This window comes from Phoca vitulina, unplaced genomic scaffold (assembly GCF_004348235.1).
Source record: "Phoca vitulina isolate PV1807 unplaced genomic scaffold, GSC_HSeal_1.0 scaffold3, whole genome shotgun sequence".
NCBI classification, from domain to species: domain Eukaryota; kingdom Metazoa; phylum Chordata; class Mammalia; order Carnivora; family Phocidae; genus Phoca; species Phoca vitulina.
Genome location: NW_022589706.1, coordinates 40,068,928 through 40,091,897, shown reverse-complemented (window position 1 = coordinate 40,091,897; position 22,970 = coordinate 40,068,928). Strand labels below are relative to the sequence as shown.

At 39.3% G+C, this 22,970-nt stretch overlaps 1 protein-coding gene across 2 annotated transcripts; it reads right to left on the bottom strand.

The window, feature by feature from the left end:
- On the bottom strand, positions 1 to 22,491 carry REST (RE1 silencing transcription factor). Of its 2 annotated transcripts, none has more exons than XM_032400440.1 (4): positions 22,368 to 22,491; positions 19,109 to 20,015; positions 12,436 to 12,519; positions 1 to 5,823 (listed from the first exon to the last, which is right to left on the bottom strand). In XM_032400440.1, exons 2-4 carry the CDS (start codon positions 20,004 to 20,006, stop codon positions 3,710 to 3,712), a joined length of 3,096 nt encoding a protein of 1,031 aa, XP_032256331.1. In that variant the 5' UTR covers positions 20,007 to 20,015; positions 22,368 to 22,491; the 3' UTR covers positions 1 to 3,709. The 2 variants fall into 2 exon arrangements, with proteins under 2 accessions (XP_032256331.1, XP_032256332.1); XM_032400441.1 differs by lacking the exon at positions 22,368 to 22,491 and adding an exon at positions 21,563 to 21,677.
- Positions 22,492 to 22,970: the final 479 nt, after the last annotated feature.

Genomic DNA, 22,970 nt, shown 5'->3' with positions numbered 1-22,970 from the left:
TGCTTTTTAAAACTTTATTTCAACATAACTATGCTTACAGAAATACACTCATACTGGTTAATAGAATGCAATTTAAGTTTAACTTATCCTACACAATTTGGACCAAAGACTTGGTACATGGTTTAAGCTTAAAAAAAAAAAAAAAAAGGATTTGCAATCTGGTTTATTTTTCATCTATTACAAATGTATATAAAAGATCCTCCCATCAAATGCTGCTAAAGCAGGCAGCAAGAACCTTGAGATATTAACCTTTGGTTTGTCTCGGAAAAATAACACGTATTGCACTGTAAAAGTTTATAAAATTGGTGCAACAAAACATCGTTGTAATGTTTCAATGCCAGTTTACAAAGATCAATTAACTAATGGATGTTGAAAAGGGTGGGGAGAGCCTATGTACACAAGTGAAAATGTAAAAGCTATCTGATTTAGTTAAAATTGCATGTAGATTGCAAGTCTACACAAACCAAGATTCAGATAATTTATTGAATCTGAATTAACACTATCAGATCAGTTCATCTGCTGAGGTCAACAAGGAAACTGCACACACTAAGTGTTTTTCTGGTTTATGCAATATTAAGTTTCTTCCCCAGCTTTTCAGTCCAGAACTGTTATTATACTACAGGCAAGGTATTCCTTCCATTGTCAACATTCATGGGGTGACATGTGATGAGGTCTACTTGGGTTTAAATTTATTTGCATTAGCACTTATATGCAAAATAGTCCCCAAAGTTAAAGACCACATGACTTTAGAAGTAACTCTAAAAAATAAAATGGCCCTTCTTGGAAGACTAGAACAAAACATCCAGCCATAGTTATAAGAAGGCTTATCAGAAATGTAGCCCCTTATGAATTATACCTCAATAAAAAAAAGTAGCCCCAAAGAAGCAGCTCTGAAAAGAGGAAAAAATATAACTTAAGATATCTTGAAAACCAATGTGAATATAGGTTCAGAAGATAAAAGAGATACATTTTCATAAGACTACCTAGGATTAGGCTTATAATGTATTCTAGTATTTCAAGTTTATCTCTAGTTACTAAACATCAATTTACAAATAACATATTCACTTTTTATTCCTTTAACAAAAGGGAAAATTCTAGTTTCAATTCTATCCAGTGGAGGGGAAACTGAGAAAACAAAGATTCAAACAGTTCCATGCAAATATCACATTTTTCAAATGGAAGAACTCCCAACTAAACCAGAAGTTCAAATTACTAATATATTTTTCATTGAAACAATTTTTAACAAGTACAATACATGGCATTAAGGTTCAGAACCTAATATAGGCCTGAAAATCAAGTCCTTGTTTTCTGGAAGAAAGGCCTCAAGTCCCACTCAATTTCCAGTAACAATGTTTTCACAGATCAATTTAATAATAAGGGGTTTTAATTTCCTTCATATTTTGTTTTTAGCATTCTAGTCTTAAAACTAGATTAAGAAAATTAGTCCAATTCCCCAGAAGTCTAATTTTTTTCTTTTGTAGCATGAAAGAATCCACAAAACCTCTTCCCCAAACTGATTCCCAATCTCCAATCTGTACTTAACATGAGTGTTTTCATATAGAATGTAAAAGGTAACTTACATAAAATGTACCCATGAACATTAAAACTAGTTGTTAGAAAGATTTAACTAGCTTTATAATTTAAGTTTTAAAACATAAATATTTGCAGCTTGATCTTCTGTTGACAATGATTGTCGGAGCCGTGAATTCATCTAGAATTCAACATCATTTATAAATTCCCATTCATGCACACAAAACATACACCATTAACACACAACTTACTCCTCAAGTCTTGAGAGAATCTTCTCTTCTTTATATCTTTGGCCTCCCAGTCAATTCCAAGTTCAAATGTCTTTTAACTCAAACTTCACTCTCAGATTTTTAACAAGTTTTCCACCCACACTTCATCAATGCTTTTCCTAATCTTTCATGTTGCATTGCCAAACTCATACCTGCCTCAAAGAGATCACCAGATAAAAGAAAATAAATGAAATATAAAGTGGTTATTTCAGAACAGAACATGGGAGGATCAGAATTGTCCAAGATTCCCTACTGGGATCATACTTTGACTGAAATGAATTAACTGCTATCAGCAAGGAAAATCCCGTTGGATTCTTTCATATTCTTTGGCAACTGGCCAAAGAACCTACCAAGAAAGTTTTAGAAGTACACTCTTTCTTAATACAAAGTGCCCCCACAGGAACACCAGGATAGCTGCAATTCATTTGAGGCCTCACCTGTAGAAAGAGGCTGTCACAGGGACAGCCAGGACACCCACTAGTTTGTGGAGATCCCTGAGAAAGTGTGATTTTTTTAAATCTGGACTGTACTTAAGTTTCACCTGCCTTTTTCATTGTATTCATAGAAAGTAAGTAGCAGCTGGTCTACCAGCACTCATACTACCTCTCTCAACCTAGTTTGCTGTAAAATTGCTATGGCTTTGGAATCTCACAACTGATAATTCTGTATAACTTGAAGGAGTAATTATGTCTCCTAATTCCAGGTTTGCAGTTTCCAAATATCACTTACAGTTCTTTTCAGCTGAGTAGCCATATGGACACCAACCATCTATGGAAAAAGGTTTTCCTCAAAGATATATATGATTTAACACTGTACATCTAGGAAGTAGTTATACTAAAACAAGCCAAAAATTTTTACTTATGGTTGGTATCTGAGATAAAAACCCATTTAATATAGAGCCTAGTGGTTTATTTATTGTAAAGGTCAAAATGAGAGCTGTGAACTCACTATATCCTTTTAAAATAAATAACTTATGTGAAATACAGATTCGGCATAGATATAAGATGTGAAATTCAGAATCAATGGATTGAACCTGCATGTTTCATTTGCTCACAAATTTGCAAACACTAATAATATTCTGCAAAAAAGACAATTGCAGCAAAGGAAAAAGAAAACTGCCCTTTTGCAAACAAGACTAAAAAGCATCCCTCCAAAGAGGACAAAATAAACATGCATATATATGTATAAAGTGTTACTGTTCAACAAATACTATTTCTAGAAAAAAATTGAACTGCATAGGTTAAAAAAAAAAAAACAACAATGTGCAACATCTTAAGCCATTAAAGCACCAAAAAAAACCACGAAAAAACAAAACAAAAAAAACCACACCAAAATCATAATGACGATTAACATAAACAAATAAGAAATATTGATCAAAACTCAGGAAGTAAATACCTGGACTGATACAATGTCCACTGTTGGGAGAATTTTTCTTCAATTTAAATGTCTCTTCTCATCTCTAAAAAAATTTTAAAGTGCTAACTTTATATAAAGCAGGCAAATTCTTCAAGTAATTTGCTATTTAAGTATGCCAATTTTTATAGAACTAAACAAAGAACTAAGAAAAAAACTAATGTGAAACAAGAAGACAGACATGGCAAGAAAAGTGACAAGTTACAGCCAGACAAAGCAATAGAATGCTACAATACCACCTTGGCCTTCTCATTTCAATTAAATGTATAAGCTAACAGATTTAGGTGTCTGCTGGTTTAGTACACTAACTTCCTTGGATTTGCTAAAATTTATCCATCAATAGGTATAGAGTCCTAAGGAAAAGAGTGCCACTTAAAAATCAACATCGGACACTAATTAAAGCAATTTAAAAAATAAAAGGTTGTCTACAACTATAAATGAATATTAAATGTAATAGATCTTATAAACTAAGAACTGAAGCCTTATCCTAAGTTTAATTACTCCTGCCCTTTAGCTGCTTTTTCAAGGAAGTATACATTAACCAAATGGCGATTGAGGTGCTTGCTGTAATCTTTTTCCTTTCTAAAAGAGCGATCACAGAAGATACAAACAAAATCTCCCTCAGCCACTTTGACTGCCAAGGCTTCCTTTGCATTTTTCCTGTTGGTTTCTTGTGGAACTGGCCGGGCCCCATTCAATCCAGAGTCATCACTACCCTCTGACATGTTGTCACTTAGATCACTTCCATCATGACTGTGGATGCCTTCATCTTCATCCATTTCCTGAGACTCATTTACTGCTACAATGACAGGAGGTGATGTCACAGCAGTTTTGGACACTGCTTCGTGGTTTTCTACTGGTAGGGGAAGCAGCACTGGTGAAACTGGTTCTTCAACTGCTGGGTCTTTGCCAGGGGGATTCTCTGTTTTGTTCTCATCAGTGTCCATTTCCATTTCACAAAGCACAGTGTCAGCCTGACACTTAACATCTAAAATTTCACCCTCTGGCATAGTCAAGTTTTGTTCAGAGGATGAAATATTGGCAGATTCCTTGATAATAGCAGCAAGACCAGCTAGACTCTTCTCTGCCTCTTCTACTTTTTGAAGAGGGGCTTCTTTGCTTCCTTCGCCTTCAGTGAATAATTTTTGGTCTTTTGACTCCTCTTCTTTTAAGTTTTCCTTTGGCGGTGGTGTTGATGGTGGTGAGAGATCCTGTGCACCTGCACTTTCCTTCAGAGGCTGGCTATCTTTGACAGGCACTAAGCCAACTTCAATAAGGACTTGCTCCTTCCGTGCCATTTCACTCTGCGTGTTGGACTTTTCCTTTTTATCTTTTCGAGGAGACTTTTTGGGACTTGGTTCCATGTGAAGAGGAGGCTCTGTGGGAGGAGGAGGCTCCATCTGATCAACCTCCAGCTGAGCGGGCCCCATGGGAGGAGATGGCTCTGTCTGAGCAGGCCCTATCTGAGCAGACTCCATTGGAGGAGGCGGCTCCATCTGACCAACATCCATCTGAGCAGACTCCATGGCAGGGGGCGGCTCCATCTGAGCAGGCCCCCTGGGAGAAGGCTCCGAATGAGAAGGCCCCTTGGAAGGGGAAGGCTCCATCTGAGAAGGCCCCTTGGAAGGAGAGGGCTCCATCTGAGAAGGCCCCTTGGAAGGAGAGGGCTCCATCTGAGAAGGCCCCTTGGAAGGAGAGGGCTCCATCTGAGCAGGCCCCCTGGAAGGAGAGGGCTCCATCTGAGCAGGCCCCTTGGAAGGAGAGGGCTCCATCTGAGCAGGCCCCTTCTGAGCAGGCTCCTTTTGAGCAGGCTTGCTGCCTTTTTTACTTGACTTATTTTTCAGACTTTTCTTCTTTGTACTTTTTTTTGTGCAAGTATTTTGCTTTTTAGTCTCCTCTACTTTGCTATCAGCTTTTGGCACTTCCTGACTATTTTTGGATTTGCTTTCTGCCTTCTTTTTCTTTTTTGTCATAGGTTCCTCATCATTAATAGGATCTTTTAAGGAATGGGCTTCAGCTTCCATCCTCCTTTTGCTTTTCTTGGTTTTACAGGTTGTTTCTGAATTATTTCCTGTATGCACATCCATTTCTTTAGTTTCCATTGCGGATTTGCGAGTTCTGGTAGTCACTTGAGTTGAAGCATTACTACAGGACTTTTTCTCTTTAGAAACATTATCTTTTTTCTCCACTTTTACAGACCTCTCATTCTTCTTTCCAGCCACATCCCCCTTTATTTTTGTCTGTTCTGTTTCTTTTTTTTCATTGGTAATATTGTTATCAGGCAGGTCAGCCTCTCGCTTTTTGGTTTTCTTTAGTTTCACTTTTGAGACATCCATTGTTTTATTAGGACAAGTAGGATGCTTGGATTTGAAGTGATACTGCAGATTACACTTCTTGGAAGCTGCATAGTCGCATACAGGGCAATTGAACTGCCGTGGATTAACATGTAGCTCTACATGTTTTTTGAAGTTACTTCTATCTGCTGTTTTGTAGTCACAATGTGGACAGTTAAGAGGTTTAGGCCCATTATGAACCTGTCTTGCATGGCGGGTTACTTCATGTTGATTAGAGGCCACGTAACTGCACTGATCACATTTAAATGGCTTCTCACCTGAAGGTAAACAAGAGATGTTAGAACATAGATTAAGAAATGAAATCAAGCTTTTATTAAAATACAAGGAATTGGATATGTTAAAACAAACACACACACAAGCTATTCATTGAAAAGACTGTATCATGCACTTTACATTTACCATATTTATTTGTAGATCTTTTCTCTACCCCTTGACAATGACTCTCATACCAAATGGAGGAACAATGACCTCATTTAACCATGCTCTCCTAAAAAGTTCATCAAGCTAGAGCTCTCAAACACTGTAAGAGAACAATGAATCATCAAGAAGTACACGACAATTACTGGCAAAGTTGGCTGGGCTCTAGATGTGAATTTTGGGGCAAGGGCACTCAAAGAGAAAAAATAATTTTATTTTATTATTTTATTTTTTTGAGAAAAGATAATTTTAAATGTTTTATGTTTAGTTAAAACAAATGACAATGGAGTAGAATATATAATTCCCATACATTTTTAAGATAAATCTTGAGACTTCAAAAGAAATATCTTACACTCCAGGTTATACTCTCAGACCTTAAATGTAGAAGTTGTAAAAGTTTTAGCCTCAGGGAACAAAAGGCCTTTTCTTTAAATTTAACCCTTTTGTCCATCCTAGCAGGAGTAGAGTCAAGCTTCACTCAGAAAAACTCGTCCAATGCCAGAATTGCTATTTTAAGGCAAAAATATAGCAAAGCCAGAAACTTTTTGATTTTTCCCTACCTTCTTTTAACAAATGGGTAAAGAAACAACATAGATAAGAAAGGGCATACAAATAGATATGGTATGTAAAATAATCGAACAAAGTCATGATCACAGATCATAGGTACATACAAAACCAAAACCACCCCCACCCCCAAATTAAAGGTACAAGATTAACACATTCTACCTGAATACATACCCATCTAGATCACACTCTAGTAAATATTACCAAATGGTATCCATACCCCACTGGTCCAATGGAATGCATAGTAGAAAAATGGAAATTGACATTTATGAAAATTCATCTCTGAAACATTCTCAAATTCATATCAAATCTAATTTTTTCATAAAGCAAATGTCTCAGACATTAAGTAAAACCATGGTAAGCTTTACATGATTAGAAAATGTCTGATGATAAAATAATCGCAGAAACAACTTATTCAGGTATATCAGATTGGTTAGATTGGTTATGTAGCTAACTGGACAACTCTTTTCCACGTTAGACTACTAACAGATTCACAAATAGAGTAATGCCTCTATCTTGTCTTCTCTAGTGAATTACCTCAGTGGAGACAAACATTTGCTTAACATATATAGACAAAGAATGGGGAAAAAATAGGTGGCATAATGATTAAGAACTATCTGGGGGATCAAATATGGGCTCTTCTCCAACTCAATGTGAGATCCTGAGTAAGGTACCGAAAACTCTCTAAGGCTCAATTTCTTCACCTGTAAAAATACTTTTAAGTGTTATGAGCAATAAATAATTTAATCCATATAAAGCACTTAGCATGGAACAGAGAGCCAAGCAGTCCATATACATTCCCTATAAATCATCACTTTTGGAACAGGTACTTTTAGTATGGGTAAACAAAAGGCAAGATTCATTTTGCCTTTCCATTTTAAACCCTACCTCTGAGTAAACAAGTAGCTGATGAATGAAGTTTATCTCTTTAAGAAAATATTTGTGCTAATAAAAGAATTACAATGGAAATATTGCCATTGTATAACCCCTAATAAATGCAGGTATTTACACAGCAAGCATCAATCAAAGTTCAAGCCTCCACCTATGAAATGGTCAGAGAATGGGAGTTCATAAAAATCTATTTAAATTTTGATGGCAAAATTTACTTGCTCCATTCATTCCCCCCCTCAATTTTATTTTCTTGCCTTAAATCTTGTGTATTAGACCTAGGCATTAAAACTATACAGGTTATTAGTATCTAGTTAAATATACATTTTTTGCCTTTTATCAATGATTTTAATTCTTTTCCAATTCTAGTATTTATGTTTTTCATCTTTATAAACATGTCAGATGTCTATTTTATTCTTCCCAAATTAACTTAAAGGTATATAGCAAATTCAAAAGAGCACTTTACATGTTTTTATCAAGAAGAATCCAGAAAGGGCGCCTGGGTGGCTCAGTTGGTTAAGCGACTGCCTTCGGCTCAGGTCATGATCCTGGAGTCCCTGGATCGAGTCCCGCATCGGGCTCCCTGCTCGGCAGGGAGTCTGCTTCTCCCTCTGACCCTCCCCCCTCTCATGTACTCGCTCTCTCATTCTCTCTCTCTCAAATAAAAATAAATAAAATCTTTAAAAAAAAAAAAAAAGAAGAATCCAGAAAGAACAGCAAGGGGACTTTATTTAAAGTGTAATGGGGCATACAATTGATTACTACTTAGCAAAAAACCACAAAGTTCTTATAAAGCAGCATGGGATGAATGTCAAAAACATCTTACAGAAGACTGTCATAATACTCTTTTTGATAGAAGTCAGACTCTCGGTTGGGGGTAGACTGGAAAGGGTAAGGAGGGAACTTTTCTGAGGGTGTAAAAATGTTTCAGGTCTTCCTCTAGGGGGCAGTCAAACAGGAGAAACCATGTGAAGTCACTGACCTGTGTGCTTCAGATACGTGTATGCATTTTCATGTGTGTAAATTGAACCTCAATAGAATACTGTTTAAAAATTTATTCTATACACCTGAAACTAATGTAACACTGTGTATCAACTATACTTCAATAAAAACTACGTTTACTGAACAAAAAAAGCCCAAACTGCATAGTAAGTTCAATTTGACATGACATACTAAAATGAGAAATAAAATAGCAAAGACACAGGGAAGAAAACTTATTCTAGAATTCATGAAGACTCTCAAACCATAACGTCTTTCAAATAAGCCCAGCCATTAAAATAGTGCCTCCATAATAATTATCAAATACTTGGTGAAAGGAAAATAAACTTAGGGTTGAAAAAAATACTTTTCCATCTTAAAAAGAGTAATAAATGAGGCAGAACTTGGCAAGTTGTTAATCTCCTTTAACAAAAGCATCCATTACACTCATTGTGGAAAAATATTCAAAATGAATTCCTATGCAAGCAGAATGGGGAACTAGCCATTATATAAAATATTATCATTAACAGCAAATACAAACTGGATGTATTTCATCTAGAACAAAATATTTCATCCAGGATGAAATGGTAGCATCTCCATTGAGAATAAGAAAGGGAGAGCTGTGGATAATGTCAGCCAGGTGAAGGATACTTTAATACCATTAGGGAGAAACACCAATAAAATGGAGAATAACACCAGATAAGGTTAGATTAGTTTAGGGTGTCAATTTTTCACCTCATCAACATTCTGATCACTTCCTAATTTGGCCTAAAAAAACCTCACCCTATGGTTGGAAATGCTCTAAGTAAATAACCATTGTCGTTTTGCTTTATAAACGAATCTGTCAGTTAAGCTAAAATGTATCAACTCCACAGAGCCTAATCTCTTCCAAAAATAAGAGAATGAGCACATACTTTTCTTCTCTAAAATACACTCACATGAACCAGGAACAAACAAGCCCCTGGGGACCTTAAAGATCAGACTCCAGACCACAGAGAAGGCACCCAAGATATTCACTCCATGCAACCCATTCAAAAAGACTACCGATCCAATTTGACCTAATTTAGCCTCACTGATCCAATTTGACCTAATTTAGCCTCACTTTACTTACAAGTGCTATCAGTAACTTCGATTAAAAGTATTAAAACATAAGATCTTCTGTAAATAATTGCACACTCATACACAAAACAAACTAACCATGTTTGCTTCCTGTTTGCAACTCAAACTATTGGCACCCAATAAAAGACATGTCTCTGCTCTCTCCATACTCTGTGGTTCCAATTTCGTTATGCTGTAGCTTCCTGAGCCACTTTCTGAGCCATAATTTTGTTTTAACCATGCTGATAACTGAAAATTGGAGGGGTGAGTTTAAGCTAAATCCCAGCTCTTCTAATTTAAAGGAATGACAATTAACCACAATAAAAGCATTTATCCTAAGTCTGTGTCCTAATCCATAAACTAGGATTAAGTATTTAAGGACTACTAAGATTAGAGATAACAAATCCCAATTTCTCAGTACCTGGCATATAATAAATAGTAGCTACTATTGGGGTGCCTGGCTGGTTCAGTCGATAGGGCATGTGACTCTTGATCTTGGGGTTGTGAGTTTAAGACCCACACTGGGTGTAGAGATTATTTAGAAAAATAAAATCTTTATGGGGCGCCTGGGTGGCTCAGTTGGTTAACCAACTGCCTTCGGCTCTGGTCATGATCCTGGAGTCCCGGGATGAGTCCCGCATTGGGCTCCCTGCTCAGCAGGGAGTCTGCTTCTCCCTCTGGCCGTTCCCCCCTCTTATGTGCTCTCTCTCTCTCTCATTCTCGCTCTCTCAAATAAATAAAATCTTTAAAAAAAAAAAAAGAAAAAGAAAATCTTTAAAAATAGTAGCTACTACTCATTAAGAGACTTTTAAAATACTTGCTGTACTGTAACAGTACTGAATATCATCTTTTAATACAGCAAAGAGATTCAAAAGACAACAGTTAGCAAACACAAAATTATTCAAGCAGAAGTTACTGACTGGTGTAAAACACCATAGACACTTAAACAGTGACAAAAGTATTATCCATTCAATGAAAAAGATACAAGTATGTCATCATTCTAATCCAGTAACCCAGCAACACTAATAGTGGGTCAACCAGATAGGACTTCAAATGAGACACATTAAGTAGAATTCAAGCATTCATATTTAATTTCCAGTGTACAAGTAATACAAGGCACAGGGACAGAGGAAAACCCAAATGACACCGTAAGAAAGCAAGTAAGACAAATCCAGAAAGGGGGATATTCTACAGGAAAAATGGCCACATTTCTTCAATGCCTAGTTTAGTTTCCCCATTGGTAAAATGGGGACAGCAATAGAACTTATACATTATTGGATAGTTAGTTATAAAGGACTAAATTTAGTTAACTCACATAAAACTCTTAAATGTTTTAAGGACTAGAACACAACTATCAATAGAACACGATGCCTACCCTCAACGAAGCCTGAGAGAGCATCCAAATTACCCTCAGAAAATGAAACCAGGAAGTACCTAAGCAATAAACTCAGGTTTCTGGTTAAGTGACTCAACTCAATAGCTTAGGAGATTTAGAAAGAACACTCAAAGTATATTAAAATGACAAGCTTTAGGGTGAGGAAAAGCTAGCAAACATATTATGTGACCCCTTCATAGCTGCTCAAATCAGAATCTGTACTATAATCAAATGTTACTCAATCACTGACTCAAAACAGTGATATCCAATAGAAATAAAATGCAAGCAATGTATGTAATTTTAAATTTTCTGGTAGTCACATTTACAAAGGTAAAAAACAGGTAAAATTAAATTTTACTACTTATTTAACCCAATATAACTAATGTCATGTCAACATGTAATCAATACTTTAAAAAAAAATTTAAGTTTTATTTAAGTCATCTCTACCCCCAAAATGGGGCTCTAACTCATGACCCCGAGATCAAGAATCACATGCTCCTCCAACTGAGCCAGCCAGGCACCCCAAAATAGGTATTTTACGTGCTTTTATTTATGTTGTTTGAATTCTGCTATGTATTTTATACTTTTCAAATTACATTTCACAAGCTTAATAACCACATGGCTAGTGGATACACAAGCAGACTATACAAATTTCAGGCAATTAATTAACCTAAGATAGATGAGTCTACATAGACTTCTGTTAACACCAAGATTTTGGCATAGTTTCCCTACAGGAGTATATATTCCAAATTTGTAAGGAGAGTATTCTGATCAGTTGTGGTGGTTCACCAAGGGTCAAGTGTCAATTGTAGCCAAAATGAATTATCCTTTCAAGACCACCTATGCTATATTTACTTTTTAACTCTGCCATCTACCTACCTTGATAACGGGGACCAATTCTGGCTAGTGATCACAATTATTTCACTCACTGGAGTGCATTTCTAGCCCTGCATTTTATCTATTATAGGTTAATAAACTGAGATCCTGGATTATCTATTATTCTTTAAAGTTTGGCTTTTGTAAATCAGTCCACAGAAGCCCTATCAGCTCTCAAAAGAGGACAAACCCACATTTCAGGACCTGAGAAGTTAAGAAGGATCTCTGTAACCTGGAAACCACACACTATGAAACTTCGTGTTATATTGTGTTGGGAGTGGGGGAGAGGGTGAGAAGGTAAGGGGTTGCTCAAAACGTACAAACCAGTGTTGGTCTATAACAGCATTTCAAGTTTTATTAGTCATAGAACTTTAAGATCTGATGAAAATTATGGACCTTCCACCCAGAAACAGTGCATGCATACATTTATATTCAGTTTCAAGAGTTCCACCTATGGATTCCTCATTAAGAGCCTACATTTAGATACAGCGCCACATGAATACGACACTGATTTTTAACTCTAATTTCTAAATTATGTTAAAAATAAATCATAAATTGATTTTTAAATAAATAAATCGTAAATAATGACCCAGTTCCAGGTCTAGAAGAACTTCCTTATACTGATAAGTATTGTTTACTAAAAATCATAGAAGGGTTACCATTTCTTACCAACCTGAATGAGTACGCATATGTCTAGTTAGATGAGTCTTCTGAGAACTTGAGTAAGGACAAAGTTCACATTTATATGGGCGTTCCCCTGCAAAAATATAATGATTAGGGTTTAATTATGATAAAATAAGGGAAATACAATTCTCACTAACAATATACATAATACTCAGTACTGAGCATTTTTTGATAAGGATTCTTTTCCTATTCCTGGCAAAATGGTCAATTTTTTATCAGGTGTTAGACATGTAAATGATTTAATTCAGAATTCACATAACTACATTTCACCTTTGCTGACAAAAAAGATCACTGGTGGATGCCTGGGTGGCTCAGTTGTTAAGCGTCTGCCTCCGGCTCAGGTCATGATCCCAGGGTCCTGGGATCGAGTCCCACATCGGGCTCCCTGCTCGGCAGGAAGCCCGCTTTCTCCCTCTCCCACTCCCCCTGCTTGTGTTCCTGCTCTCGCTATCTCTCTGTCAAATAAATAAATAAAATCTTTAAAAAAAAAAAAAAAGATCACTGGCTTTCTGAATTCTCATAGCCCTTTTAATTTTCACAGTAATGCTACATACTATCACATTAAATATTAAGAACTAAATAATTATCTTGATAAGTTATCAAGGAGCATCCTTCTTTTCTTTTTTAATTAGAATTACCCTTAGGAAAAAAATCTACCCAAATTTTCTCATGCTGTCACTTGGAATTTTTTATTCTTGTGAAGGATAAATCTATCATTTGAAATTGTTAGCTTAAAAGCAAGAAAACTTGAGTGGGGATGCTTAAGCTAAAAATTTCAAGTAATAGCCCTTTCATGAAATAGATCAGTACTGGTTAAGGCAAATGATGCTCATAAAGCCATTAGGACTGACAGCAACTGAAGATGAGAGGATAATAACGGCAGGAAATGTATATTTTTTGGGTATGGTTTGTCAACCACAAAACAGGTTTTTTTTAAAAAGCTTGGCTATTAAAAAAAAAGCTTGACAATTTGTAATTTGTTTTCATCTGTCTTTGGCCACAAGATAATAATTACAACCTTGGGCAAGTTTCCTCAGTAAAAGTAAAAGCGCCTTCACTTCCTAGAATTGTGAGAATTTAAATTTAAGATAATACAGAACATTTGACATTGTGCCTGGCACACAGTAAAGCCCTCAATAAATACCAGTTATTATTTTGTCTATACAGTAAGTTACAGTAACAGATGTGTCTAGTAAAATGGACAAGGGAAAGAAAAAACAAAGTGAAAAAAGAGGAAGAATACTGTAATGAGTAGGAAATGTGTTCCTAGTACCTGTACAGCTGTTATTAGTTGGTAGCTATAGATTAGCTATAAATAGGTCACACCAAAAGAATTCCTACTTCAACCTGGAAGAATTTTAGCTTAAAAAATGTTGAATGTATTCCTATAAATATACATATAAGTGACAGATAAGCACATGAAAAGATTCACAATATCTTTACCCATGACGGAAATGCATATCAAAACCACAATGAGATGAAGACTTTACATCCATGAGGATGGCTATAATCAAAAGGACAGATGTTAAAGAGTATTGGTGAGAATATGGAAAAATCGGAACACTCATACAATGTGAAACTGTAAAATCGTGCAGCCACTTTGGAAAATAGTTTAGCAGTTCCTCAAATGACTAAACATAGTTACCACATGGCCTAGCAATTCCACTCCTAGGTATGAACAGCTGACCCTTGAACAACATGGGTTTCAACTGTGTAGGTCCCTTTATACATGTTTTGGGTTTTTTTCAATAAACACAATACAGTTCTGTAAATTTATTTTCTCTTCCTCATGGATTTTTTTCTTCTTTTAAAAACATTTATTTATTTATTTGAAAGAGAGAATGAGCAGGGCAGAGGGAGAGAATGCCAAGCAGCCTCCCGGCAGAGTGCAGAACCCTTGGGCCTGAGATCAGAACCTCTACCGAAATCAAGTCAGATGCTTAACCGACTGAGCCACTCAAGGTGCCCCCCTCATGGATTTTCTTCATTTTCTTTTTTCTAGCTTAAGAATACAGTATATAGGGGCGCCTGGGTGGCTCAGTCGTTAAGCGTCTGCCTTCGGCTCAGGTCATGATCCCAGGGTCCTGGGATTGAGCCCCACATCGGGCTCCCTGCTTGGCGGGGGGCCTGCTTCTCCCTCTGCTTCTGTTCCCTCTCTCACTGTGCCTCTCTGTCAAATAAATAAAATCTTAAAAAAAAAAAAGAATACAGTATATAATACATACAACATATAAAATGTGTTAATCAGCTATGTTATTGGTAAGGCATCTGGTCAACAGTAGGCTATTAGTGGTTAAGTTTTGGGGGAGTCAAAAGGTATGTGCAGATTTTCGACCACCCCTAATCCCTGCATTGTTCAAGGGTCAACTGTATATATCCAAGAGAAATAAAAACATGTGTTCACACAAACTTGCATACGAATGTTCACAGAATTATTCACAATAGCTGCAGAATTATTCACAATAGCCAAAAAAATGGAAAACAATCCAAATATTCTAACTGATGAATGGATAAACAAAATGTGCTATATCCCTACAAGAGATTATTTTTGGCAACAAAAGGAAAACAAGTACTCTACATAGAACATGGAGGAACCTTGAAAACATTATGCTAAGTGAAAGAAGGCAGTCACAAAGGACCATATATTATTGTATGATTCTATTTATGTGAAATGTCTAGAATGAGCCAATCCACAGTGAATTGTATGGTATATAAAATGTATCTCAATTAAGCTGTCACAGAAAGAAAAGTTAATGGAAGAAAAATCAAATACCATTATAGATAAACATAAAGGATTCTTTATAAAAGATTGCTTCTATCTGTGCAATTCTACAAAACAGGCATAAATACTCTAGAAAACTCAGTGAATTTTCAGTCACACATAGTGGCAAAAATGTCATCCTTTAGAATTTGTGAACTTTTTTTTTTTTTAAAGATTTTTTTTATTTGAGAGAGAGAGAGAGGGAACAAGCAGGGGGAGGGACAGAGGGAGAGGGAGAAGCCGACTCCCTGCTGAGCAGGGAACCGATCCCATGAACCTGGGATCATGACCCGGGCCAAAGGCAGATGCTTAACCAACTTAGCCACCCAGGTGCCCAGAATTTGTGAACTGGTTAAATATCAAACCCACAAAATTAAAAATCTTTTGATTGAAGACTCAAATGAAAGTAATCCTCAGCCCACCACCATGGTAATTACCCATAAAAAGAGAACTGAACTTTGACTCTTAGTTGTATATGTATGACCTTGGACACATCACTTCAGGGTTTCCTCTCAGTAAACGTGGGCTATTATAACTTAGTTCCTCAATAGATTGTTCTGCAGATTAGCACAGAAGTACCCAACACTGGCCACTCAAAGAACAGAAGAAACCCATTAAGTGAATGTGAAAACTAGGGTACTTAAATGAGAAGTGATTCTATTACTTCTTATCTCTACTCTTCAGCATTAAATGAATTTATGTTTCTATAAACACAATTTTCAGAACCATGCATTTATCACCAGAGATACTCAGAATTTACAACATTCAAATATTATCCTCCCAATGTATGCACTACCAAATTGTTTTAAAAAGCTTACCAAAAATAAAAAATGACAAAGATAACATTAGGAAGAAAAAAATTATTTTCAAAAAGTATTAAGACCACACAAGTTTAACACTAAACTGGGGGGGGGGAGCACTAAAATGTGAAATGAGATACATACAACCAATGTTAGCTTACTGTGAAAATATCAACCTTAAATTAATGGGGACAAAAACTTATGGATGGTACAGTTACGCATAAAAAATATACCCATTAAAAATCAGTCACCTAAACTGCAATTAAAAAAAACTACTCTAAAAAAAATTAAAATAAAATAAATCACTCTACTAAAAAATTTTTAAATGGCCAAGAGTTCTTAGGTTTTTTTCCCCCACTGTGGTGTGTGTGTTTGTTTGTTTGTTTTTTAAAGACTTATTTATTTTAGAGAGAGTAAGAGCACACGCACCCGCAAGCAGGGGTAGGGGTAGAGGAAATGGGAGAGAAGCAGACTCCCCCTCCGAGCACGGAGCATCTATGCACGGCTCCATTCCAGGACCCTGAGATCATGACCTGAGCCCAAATTGAGAGTTGAGTCAGAGGTTTCACCGACTGAGTCACCCAAGCACCCCAAGAGATCTTGTTTAAAACAAAACAAAATGAAAACACTTTACATAAGAAAAAAGTAAAAATAAAAAAAAAAAAAAAAAAAAATTGGAAATACACACAAAATACTAAAAAGGTTTTCCAGTTCTCTCCATTTTCTTTTTGGTTCTAGAAATACTCTTAAGTTGACAAATTTAGATTTACAGTTGAAAACATTTTTAGTTTTGGGAAACATGAATTATCAAAATACAACTGACAAAAAAAATCAAAATGTATTAAGACAAAAGCACTGGGGTGCTGGTCATATTCTCTATGTTGACTTGCATGGTGGTTATGAGTACATATATTTGTAAAAGTCATCTATTATACTTAATTAATTAAAACAATTCATCGAAGTATACAGATAAAAGTTATGCTATGGCTACTACCTGAAAGCTCTACAGATCACAGCCAATCTAAACTAATCCCCAAGGTTTTCAAAGAAATGTTAAATGAATATGAAAATAATTATGGCTTAAGTATATATAGTGGCTAGGATTTATTTTAAGATATTATACATGAGGTTAGTTTGTTTAATTCAAACTATTAAGTGATTAATGGGGTAGGATTTCCAAGTAACTTGACTTCGTATGCCATGTAATTTTGTAATGTTTGAACTTCTAGACTTTTGAAACTAAAATGGTTTCAAAGCATGGAGACAATCACAGATTACAACAAATTCCAAAGGATTTACAAACTTTTTTACTTGACTAGATTTTAAAGCCATATATATACATAAATATATATATATATATATATACATATATATATATACACACACACACATAATACTGGAGCATTCTCCTGGAGCTTAGAAATCTTCCTGCAGACATCTTTTCTTCCTCTTTTTTTTCTGAGTTTGAGAGAGAGCGCGCATGCACGCACGCCCACACGAAGGGGGTGGGGGGGGAACAGGAGGACAGAGGGAGAGGGACAAACGGACTCTGCCCAAGCAGGGCTTGATCCCACCAGCAGAGATTGTGACCTGAGCTGAAATCAAGTCAGGCGCTCAACTGACTGAGCCACCCAGGTGCCCTGACATCTTTCTTGTAATTGAATTTCACCCGCAAGTTTTATTAAGTCTATCACTTCAGTAAAGCACTACTGATTGCCCTCCCCACGGTGCCCTACTTTACCGGTGGGGTTCAGTCCTACAGAGTGACAACGCTTGCAAAAGGGATCTTACACAAACAGCATCCTACAACCCCTTTTTACTTGTGATCCAGACTACTGTACTAGATTACCCTAACCATTTTGTTCAGACCACTAATCAGTCCTCAAAGTACCAATTAGCAGAAAAATGTAACGTGAGAAAACTACCAATAAGTTGCAAACATTTCCTTAAAAAATCAGACTCCTTGGGGCTCCTGGATGGCTCAGTCAGTTCAGTGGGGCATGCAACTCTTGATCTCAGGGTCGTGAGTTCTAGCCCCACAATGGGCCTAGAGCTTACTTAAAATAAAAAAAACTGAATGATTAAGGGGTGCTGAGGAGAAATGGGGAGCAACCATCAATAGGGTTTCTTTTTGGGTTGAAGATGTCCTAAAAAGTGACTGTGGTGACAGTTACACAACCTTTGTGAATATACCAAAACCAGTGAATCTTAACTTTAAGCAGATGAATTCTGTGGTAGTAGACTATATCTCAATAAAGCTGATATTTACCAAAAAAATTGCCAAATGTGATGAAATATCATTAACTAATGAATATAGGTAATAGGTACATGTTGGTATTTGAGATGTTTGAAATTTTTCATATTTTTAACATTGTTCCATTTTTTTGATAGACTATACTTACATACTAGAAACATTCTCTTACCTGTATGAGTTCAAACATGCTGAAGGACATTATTTTTTGTCTGAAAAATAGCTTCGTTTTCCACATGTGTTTGCTTTCTCAGGAAAATGATTTCAAGTGTGGTAATCCCACCAATCTTTTAAAAACTAACTTTTCACATTTCTATGTTTCGGAGACAAGGTTAAGTTGTTCCACTTAGGAACTCAATACCAAGACAAATTTTTTTAAAAGTTTAAGGCTTCTGTGAAATGGATCTATGCAAAGGTTAATCATTGAGTTTTCCTTTTTGCCTAAGTCCTCAATTCCTTTGGGAAACTATACTGCATCTTAGATGTAGTCACTATCAACTAAATACATCTTCCAAAAAAAAAAAAAAAAAAAAAGGTAGTCCAATTTAGCTAAATATCTATCCCAAGTTGTTAGAATACAAATTTTAACAAGAACATGGATAATATTTGTCTTGGCCATTCTTTGAAATAAGTGTTCTTCACTTATCCTCCAATCCCATATAGGTATTACCCCCATGGAGAGAGAAACTGAAGCACAAAGAGGTTAAATGACTTATCCAAGGTCACAAAGACAGCAAATAATGGAACCAGAACTTGACCCCAGAATCCCCTTTCTTCAGTACTACTTTAACTGCCTACTGAATTAACTATCAAAAGTGAGCTGAACTTAGGGACTACAAGGTACTCTTACCTGTATGAGTTCGAACATGTTGAACATAATTATTTTTTCTGTCTGAAAAATAGTTGCATTTTCCACATGTGTATACTTTCCTTGGAAAATGGTTTCTCAAGTGTTTCCTCCAGTGATATTCGCTTACTGTGGTGTATGTGCAAATGATACACTTGTAGACTCGCTCATTATCCCCAGCTCTGGTGTGGTGTTTCAGGTGAGCAGTATAGTGATCGTATCGATTGGTATTATAGCCACAGCGGTCACAGCGAATGGGGCCCTTGGAGAAATCTCCCTCCTCTGCAGTGGAAGACCCAGATTCTCTGGCTTTTGCTTGCTTCTCTGCACTTTCTTCCACAAAAAATTTCTTGGCACTATGAACTCTGATGTGATGCACAAACTGTTCTTCAGATTCGGCTTCATACTGGCATGGCTTACAGCGAAAAGGTTTGCTCTTCAAGTTCTTGCATTTGTCCTCTGCTCCAGGTGTCTCAGGGGGAAGATCTTTACTGGAGCTGTAAATTTCTGGGGCAGCAGCTGAGACCTCAAACACAGGCTGTGGTTCTACAACACTGAGTTCCAAACTTTCCAGTTCCATGTTTTCCAGTCCACTGGGTTCACCTTTTATTTCAGGGGACTCCTCAAGTCCTTCTCCATCACTATCTGAAAAGTTGTTATCTCCAACAGGCATCAATTCTGCCATCTGTCTTTCTTCACCAACCAGGTAATCACAGCAGCTGCCACTTACTTCCCCAGTTAAGGCCACATTTGCCAACATGATAAGTTGAGGCGCAGCCAATTCAGCTTTGGAGAGGTCATGCAAGTCATACATGTCGTTAGGCAAGGCCATGCCAATGTTGCCACTGCCCGTGAACAGGCCTCCTCCTCCAGAAGACTGCCCCATTACCTGGGTGGCCATGACTGTACTCTGAATTCAAAATAAGACAAAAAAATGCAAAAAGTACCAGTTTAAACACAACATCCAAAACAGTGCTGTAATTCTTCATAACCTAAAAAATTCTTTTCAAATATAATCTTTAAATTCAATGAGCTTTGTTAATTGCTAAAATTAAGCTTTGAAATATTTTTGTACTACCAGATTTTCTTCACTGCAGTCACCAAAAAAATTTCTATTATCCCTACAAAAAATTCTATCAATTCTATGACATAACTCATCCATCAACTAGGCCTACCACTGGCATGCCTTACCTCAAGCACTTTTAATTTTTTTGGTGGGAAAAAAAAAGTAACTTCATTTTTAATATTAATTAAAATTATTTTTCAATTCAACACATGAATAGTAAATTGCTGTTCTCCCAATTCCCCCCTTCAACAGTTTACTGGTCAGAAAATGGAGAACTCCAAAAACCATACTGTGCATTTGTTACGTACAAACATGTCTGGAAAGTAGAAGCCCGTAGTAATTGGTCAACTGAACTGAATTTCATATGAACTCAACTAACTCCAGAAGAATAAACTACTGTGAAAAAGTACCCAGTTTTTTTTTTTTTTTTTAATGACTCGACCTGTTTAAAAGAAAAAAAAAATCGGACCTTTTCTGTAAAAAAAGGAAGCTCCGTGTATTCAAAACTTCACAAATGAAAATAAAGAAACTTTCAAAACCGCTAATAATCGTACAACTTAACCCGACAATCAGCAACTTTCTTGCATTGTGCTTGACTTGGCCTACTTGCTTAGTGGAAGCCATTACAAGATCACCTTCTTGAAAACATGTTGGGCTTTTAAAGTCGCCTTAAGCACGTTACTTTCCAATCTAAATGGTGCTATTCTCAAACTGAGCGCTGTCTTGCAAATTAGAAAAAGCAAAATAAGTGGCAAGCACTCAAAAAATCAAATCAAACCCCAAACACAAAAAGCAGTCCGTTTCACCCAGGTGCATAAACACAAACCGACTGAGTTATAATGTACCAAAAGTTGGAATCAAATGCCATCACAGAAAACAAACTGAGGGCCATAACTGTCCCAGGGCTTAACAGCCCAAGCTACTCGGCAATTTACCCAAACATCGACTTTTCTAATACCCCCCAACCCTAACTACCGTCCCTAAAGGAATTTTCACGTTTGTCAGGAAGGCCGTCTATGCACAGCCCGAAACCCAACGTGTTGCACGAATTCCTATGTGCGGCTGCCACCAGCGCCTGCCTCGGCGGCGGCATTCCTGACTGAAATAGGCATTCGGCCATTTTCTCAAAATACCAAACACAAAGCAGCTCTTTGCAAACTCGGGCGCTCTCGCTTCCTCTCGGCTGGGCCCGCTCACTGCACACATTTCCACACCAACTCGCGGGAGTTGCCCCAACACTCGTCCTGAAGCTTTTCCTGAGTTCCCCAGCACTAAGAAAAAGCAAGGTGGGCAAACTCGGGGCGCCGTTGGGCCAGACCAAGTCTTCCCCATTCGGGGCTGCCCCCTCCCCGGTCCGCGGGCCCGAGTCTGGGAAGAGGAAGGAAAGTTACCGCGTTGCCGGCGTCCCGGCTCCTCTCACGGCCCCTGGGCTCACCCTCCGCAGAGGGCCCGGGAGGCTCCGCGGGCGCCCTCCGGAGGCGTCGGGGCCCTAGCGCCGGAGGGGGCCCCCACGCGCGCCGGCCACCTCCCCCGCGCCCCGGAAGTTTGCGAACTCACTCCCCCACGGCGCCCCGCGAGACGCGCGCCCCGGCCCCGCCAGCTAGGGCGCCGAGGTGGCCGGGTGCGGAGGGCCGCGGCGGCGGGGCGGCCCGAGAGCAGAAATCGCTGTCCAGCCCCATTGGAGGAACCGCCCGGGCCGCGGGGCTGACTCAACCCGCCCGGCCGCACTCAACGGCGCCTTCCGGCGAAAGGGAGAGGCCGGAGAGGGAGGGGGACGCGAGGGCCGCGGGCCGACGAGGGGCTGCGGCGGGACCTGGGAGCAGGAGGACGGGGAGGAAGTTTCAGGACCAGGGCCACAAGCAGCTCCACTCCTCAGGACCCGACTCGAAGGGCGCCCGGGCCCGCGCGGAGGCGGCGGCCCGGCCTCGACTGGGGAGGGGGTCCTGGCTCCAAGCCGCTCCCCAAGGACGCCCCCGGCCCAGCCCCCGGGCCGCCCCGGTGTAACCCGATCCCGCTCGGCCGCCCGCCTCCGCCCCGCGCTGCGGCCGCCGCCGGAGCCACAGTATCTGCAAATCAGCCCTGGACAGCGCCTCGCTCCGCGTCCTTCCGCGCCCTCCCCCTGCCACTGCCGCCGCCGCCGCCGCCGCCCGGCCCTCCCCCACCCCGACCGAGCCCCCAGTCCTGCGCCGCGCTTACCGGCCTTCCTAGGCGAGGAGGGGCGGGAGACACGGCGTCGCCGCTCCTTCTCCGACTACTTTTCTTTGTTGCTGGAGTTTCGGGGGGAGGGGTGGGGGAGGATGGAAAAGTTGGGCGCTGGGGACGTCGAGGCCCGCGAAGGCCCAGGAGTGGGAGTGCAGAGAGTACTCAGGCCGCCGGCTCTCGCCCCGCCGTCCCGGCCACCGCCGCCGCCGCCGCCGCCGCCGGGGTTTGTGGCCCGGGGCCTCGGCGGCGCTTGCTCTGCTGCTGCGCCGCGAGCTCGCGGGAGCCGCACATTCCAGCACAGGAGGCTGCGCCGCGCACCCAGCCCGCGCCGCCGCCGCCGCCGCCGCCGCCGCCCGCGGGACACGCCTCCTCCACCGCCCGCGCGCGCCCGCGGGACACGCCCACTCCGCCGCCCGCGCGCGTGGCCGTCCGGCGCGCCCCGCCCCTTGGCGAAGGGGGTTGCTCTGGGCCCTGGCTGGGCTGTGGGCGCGCCTAGGGGGAGCCGCACCTAATCCGCCCGGCCCCTCACTCTTGCCCTTAGGTCAAAGAAGAGACGAGCCCGGGTCCCTTTCTTGATTTCTTTCATAAACAAACAAC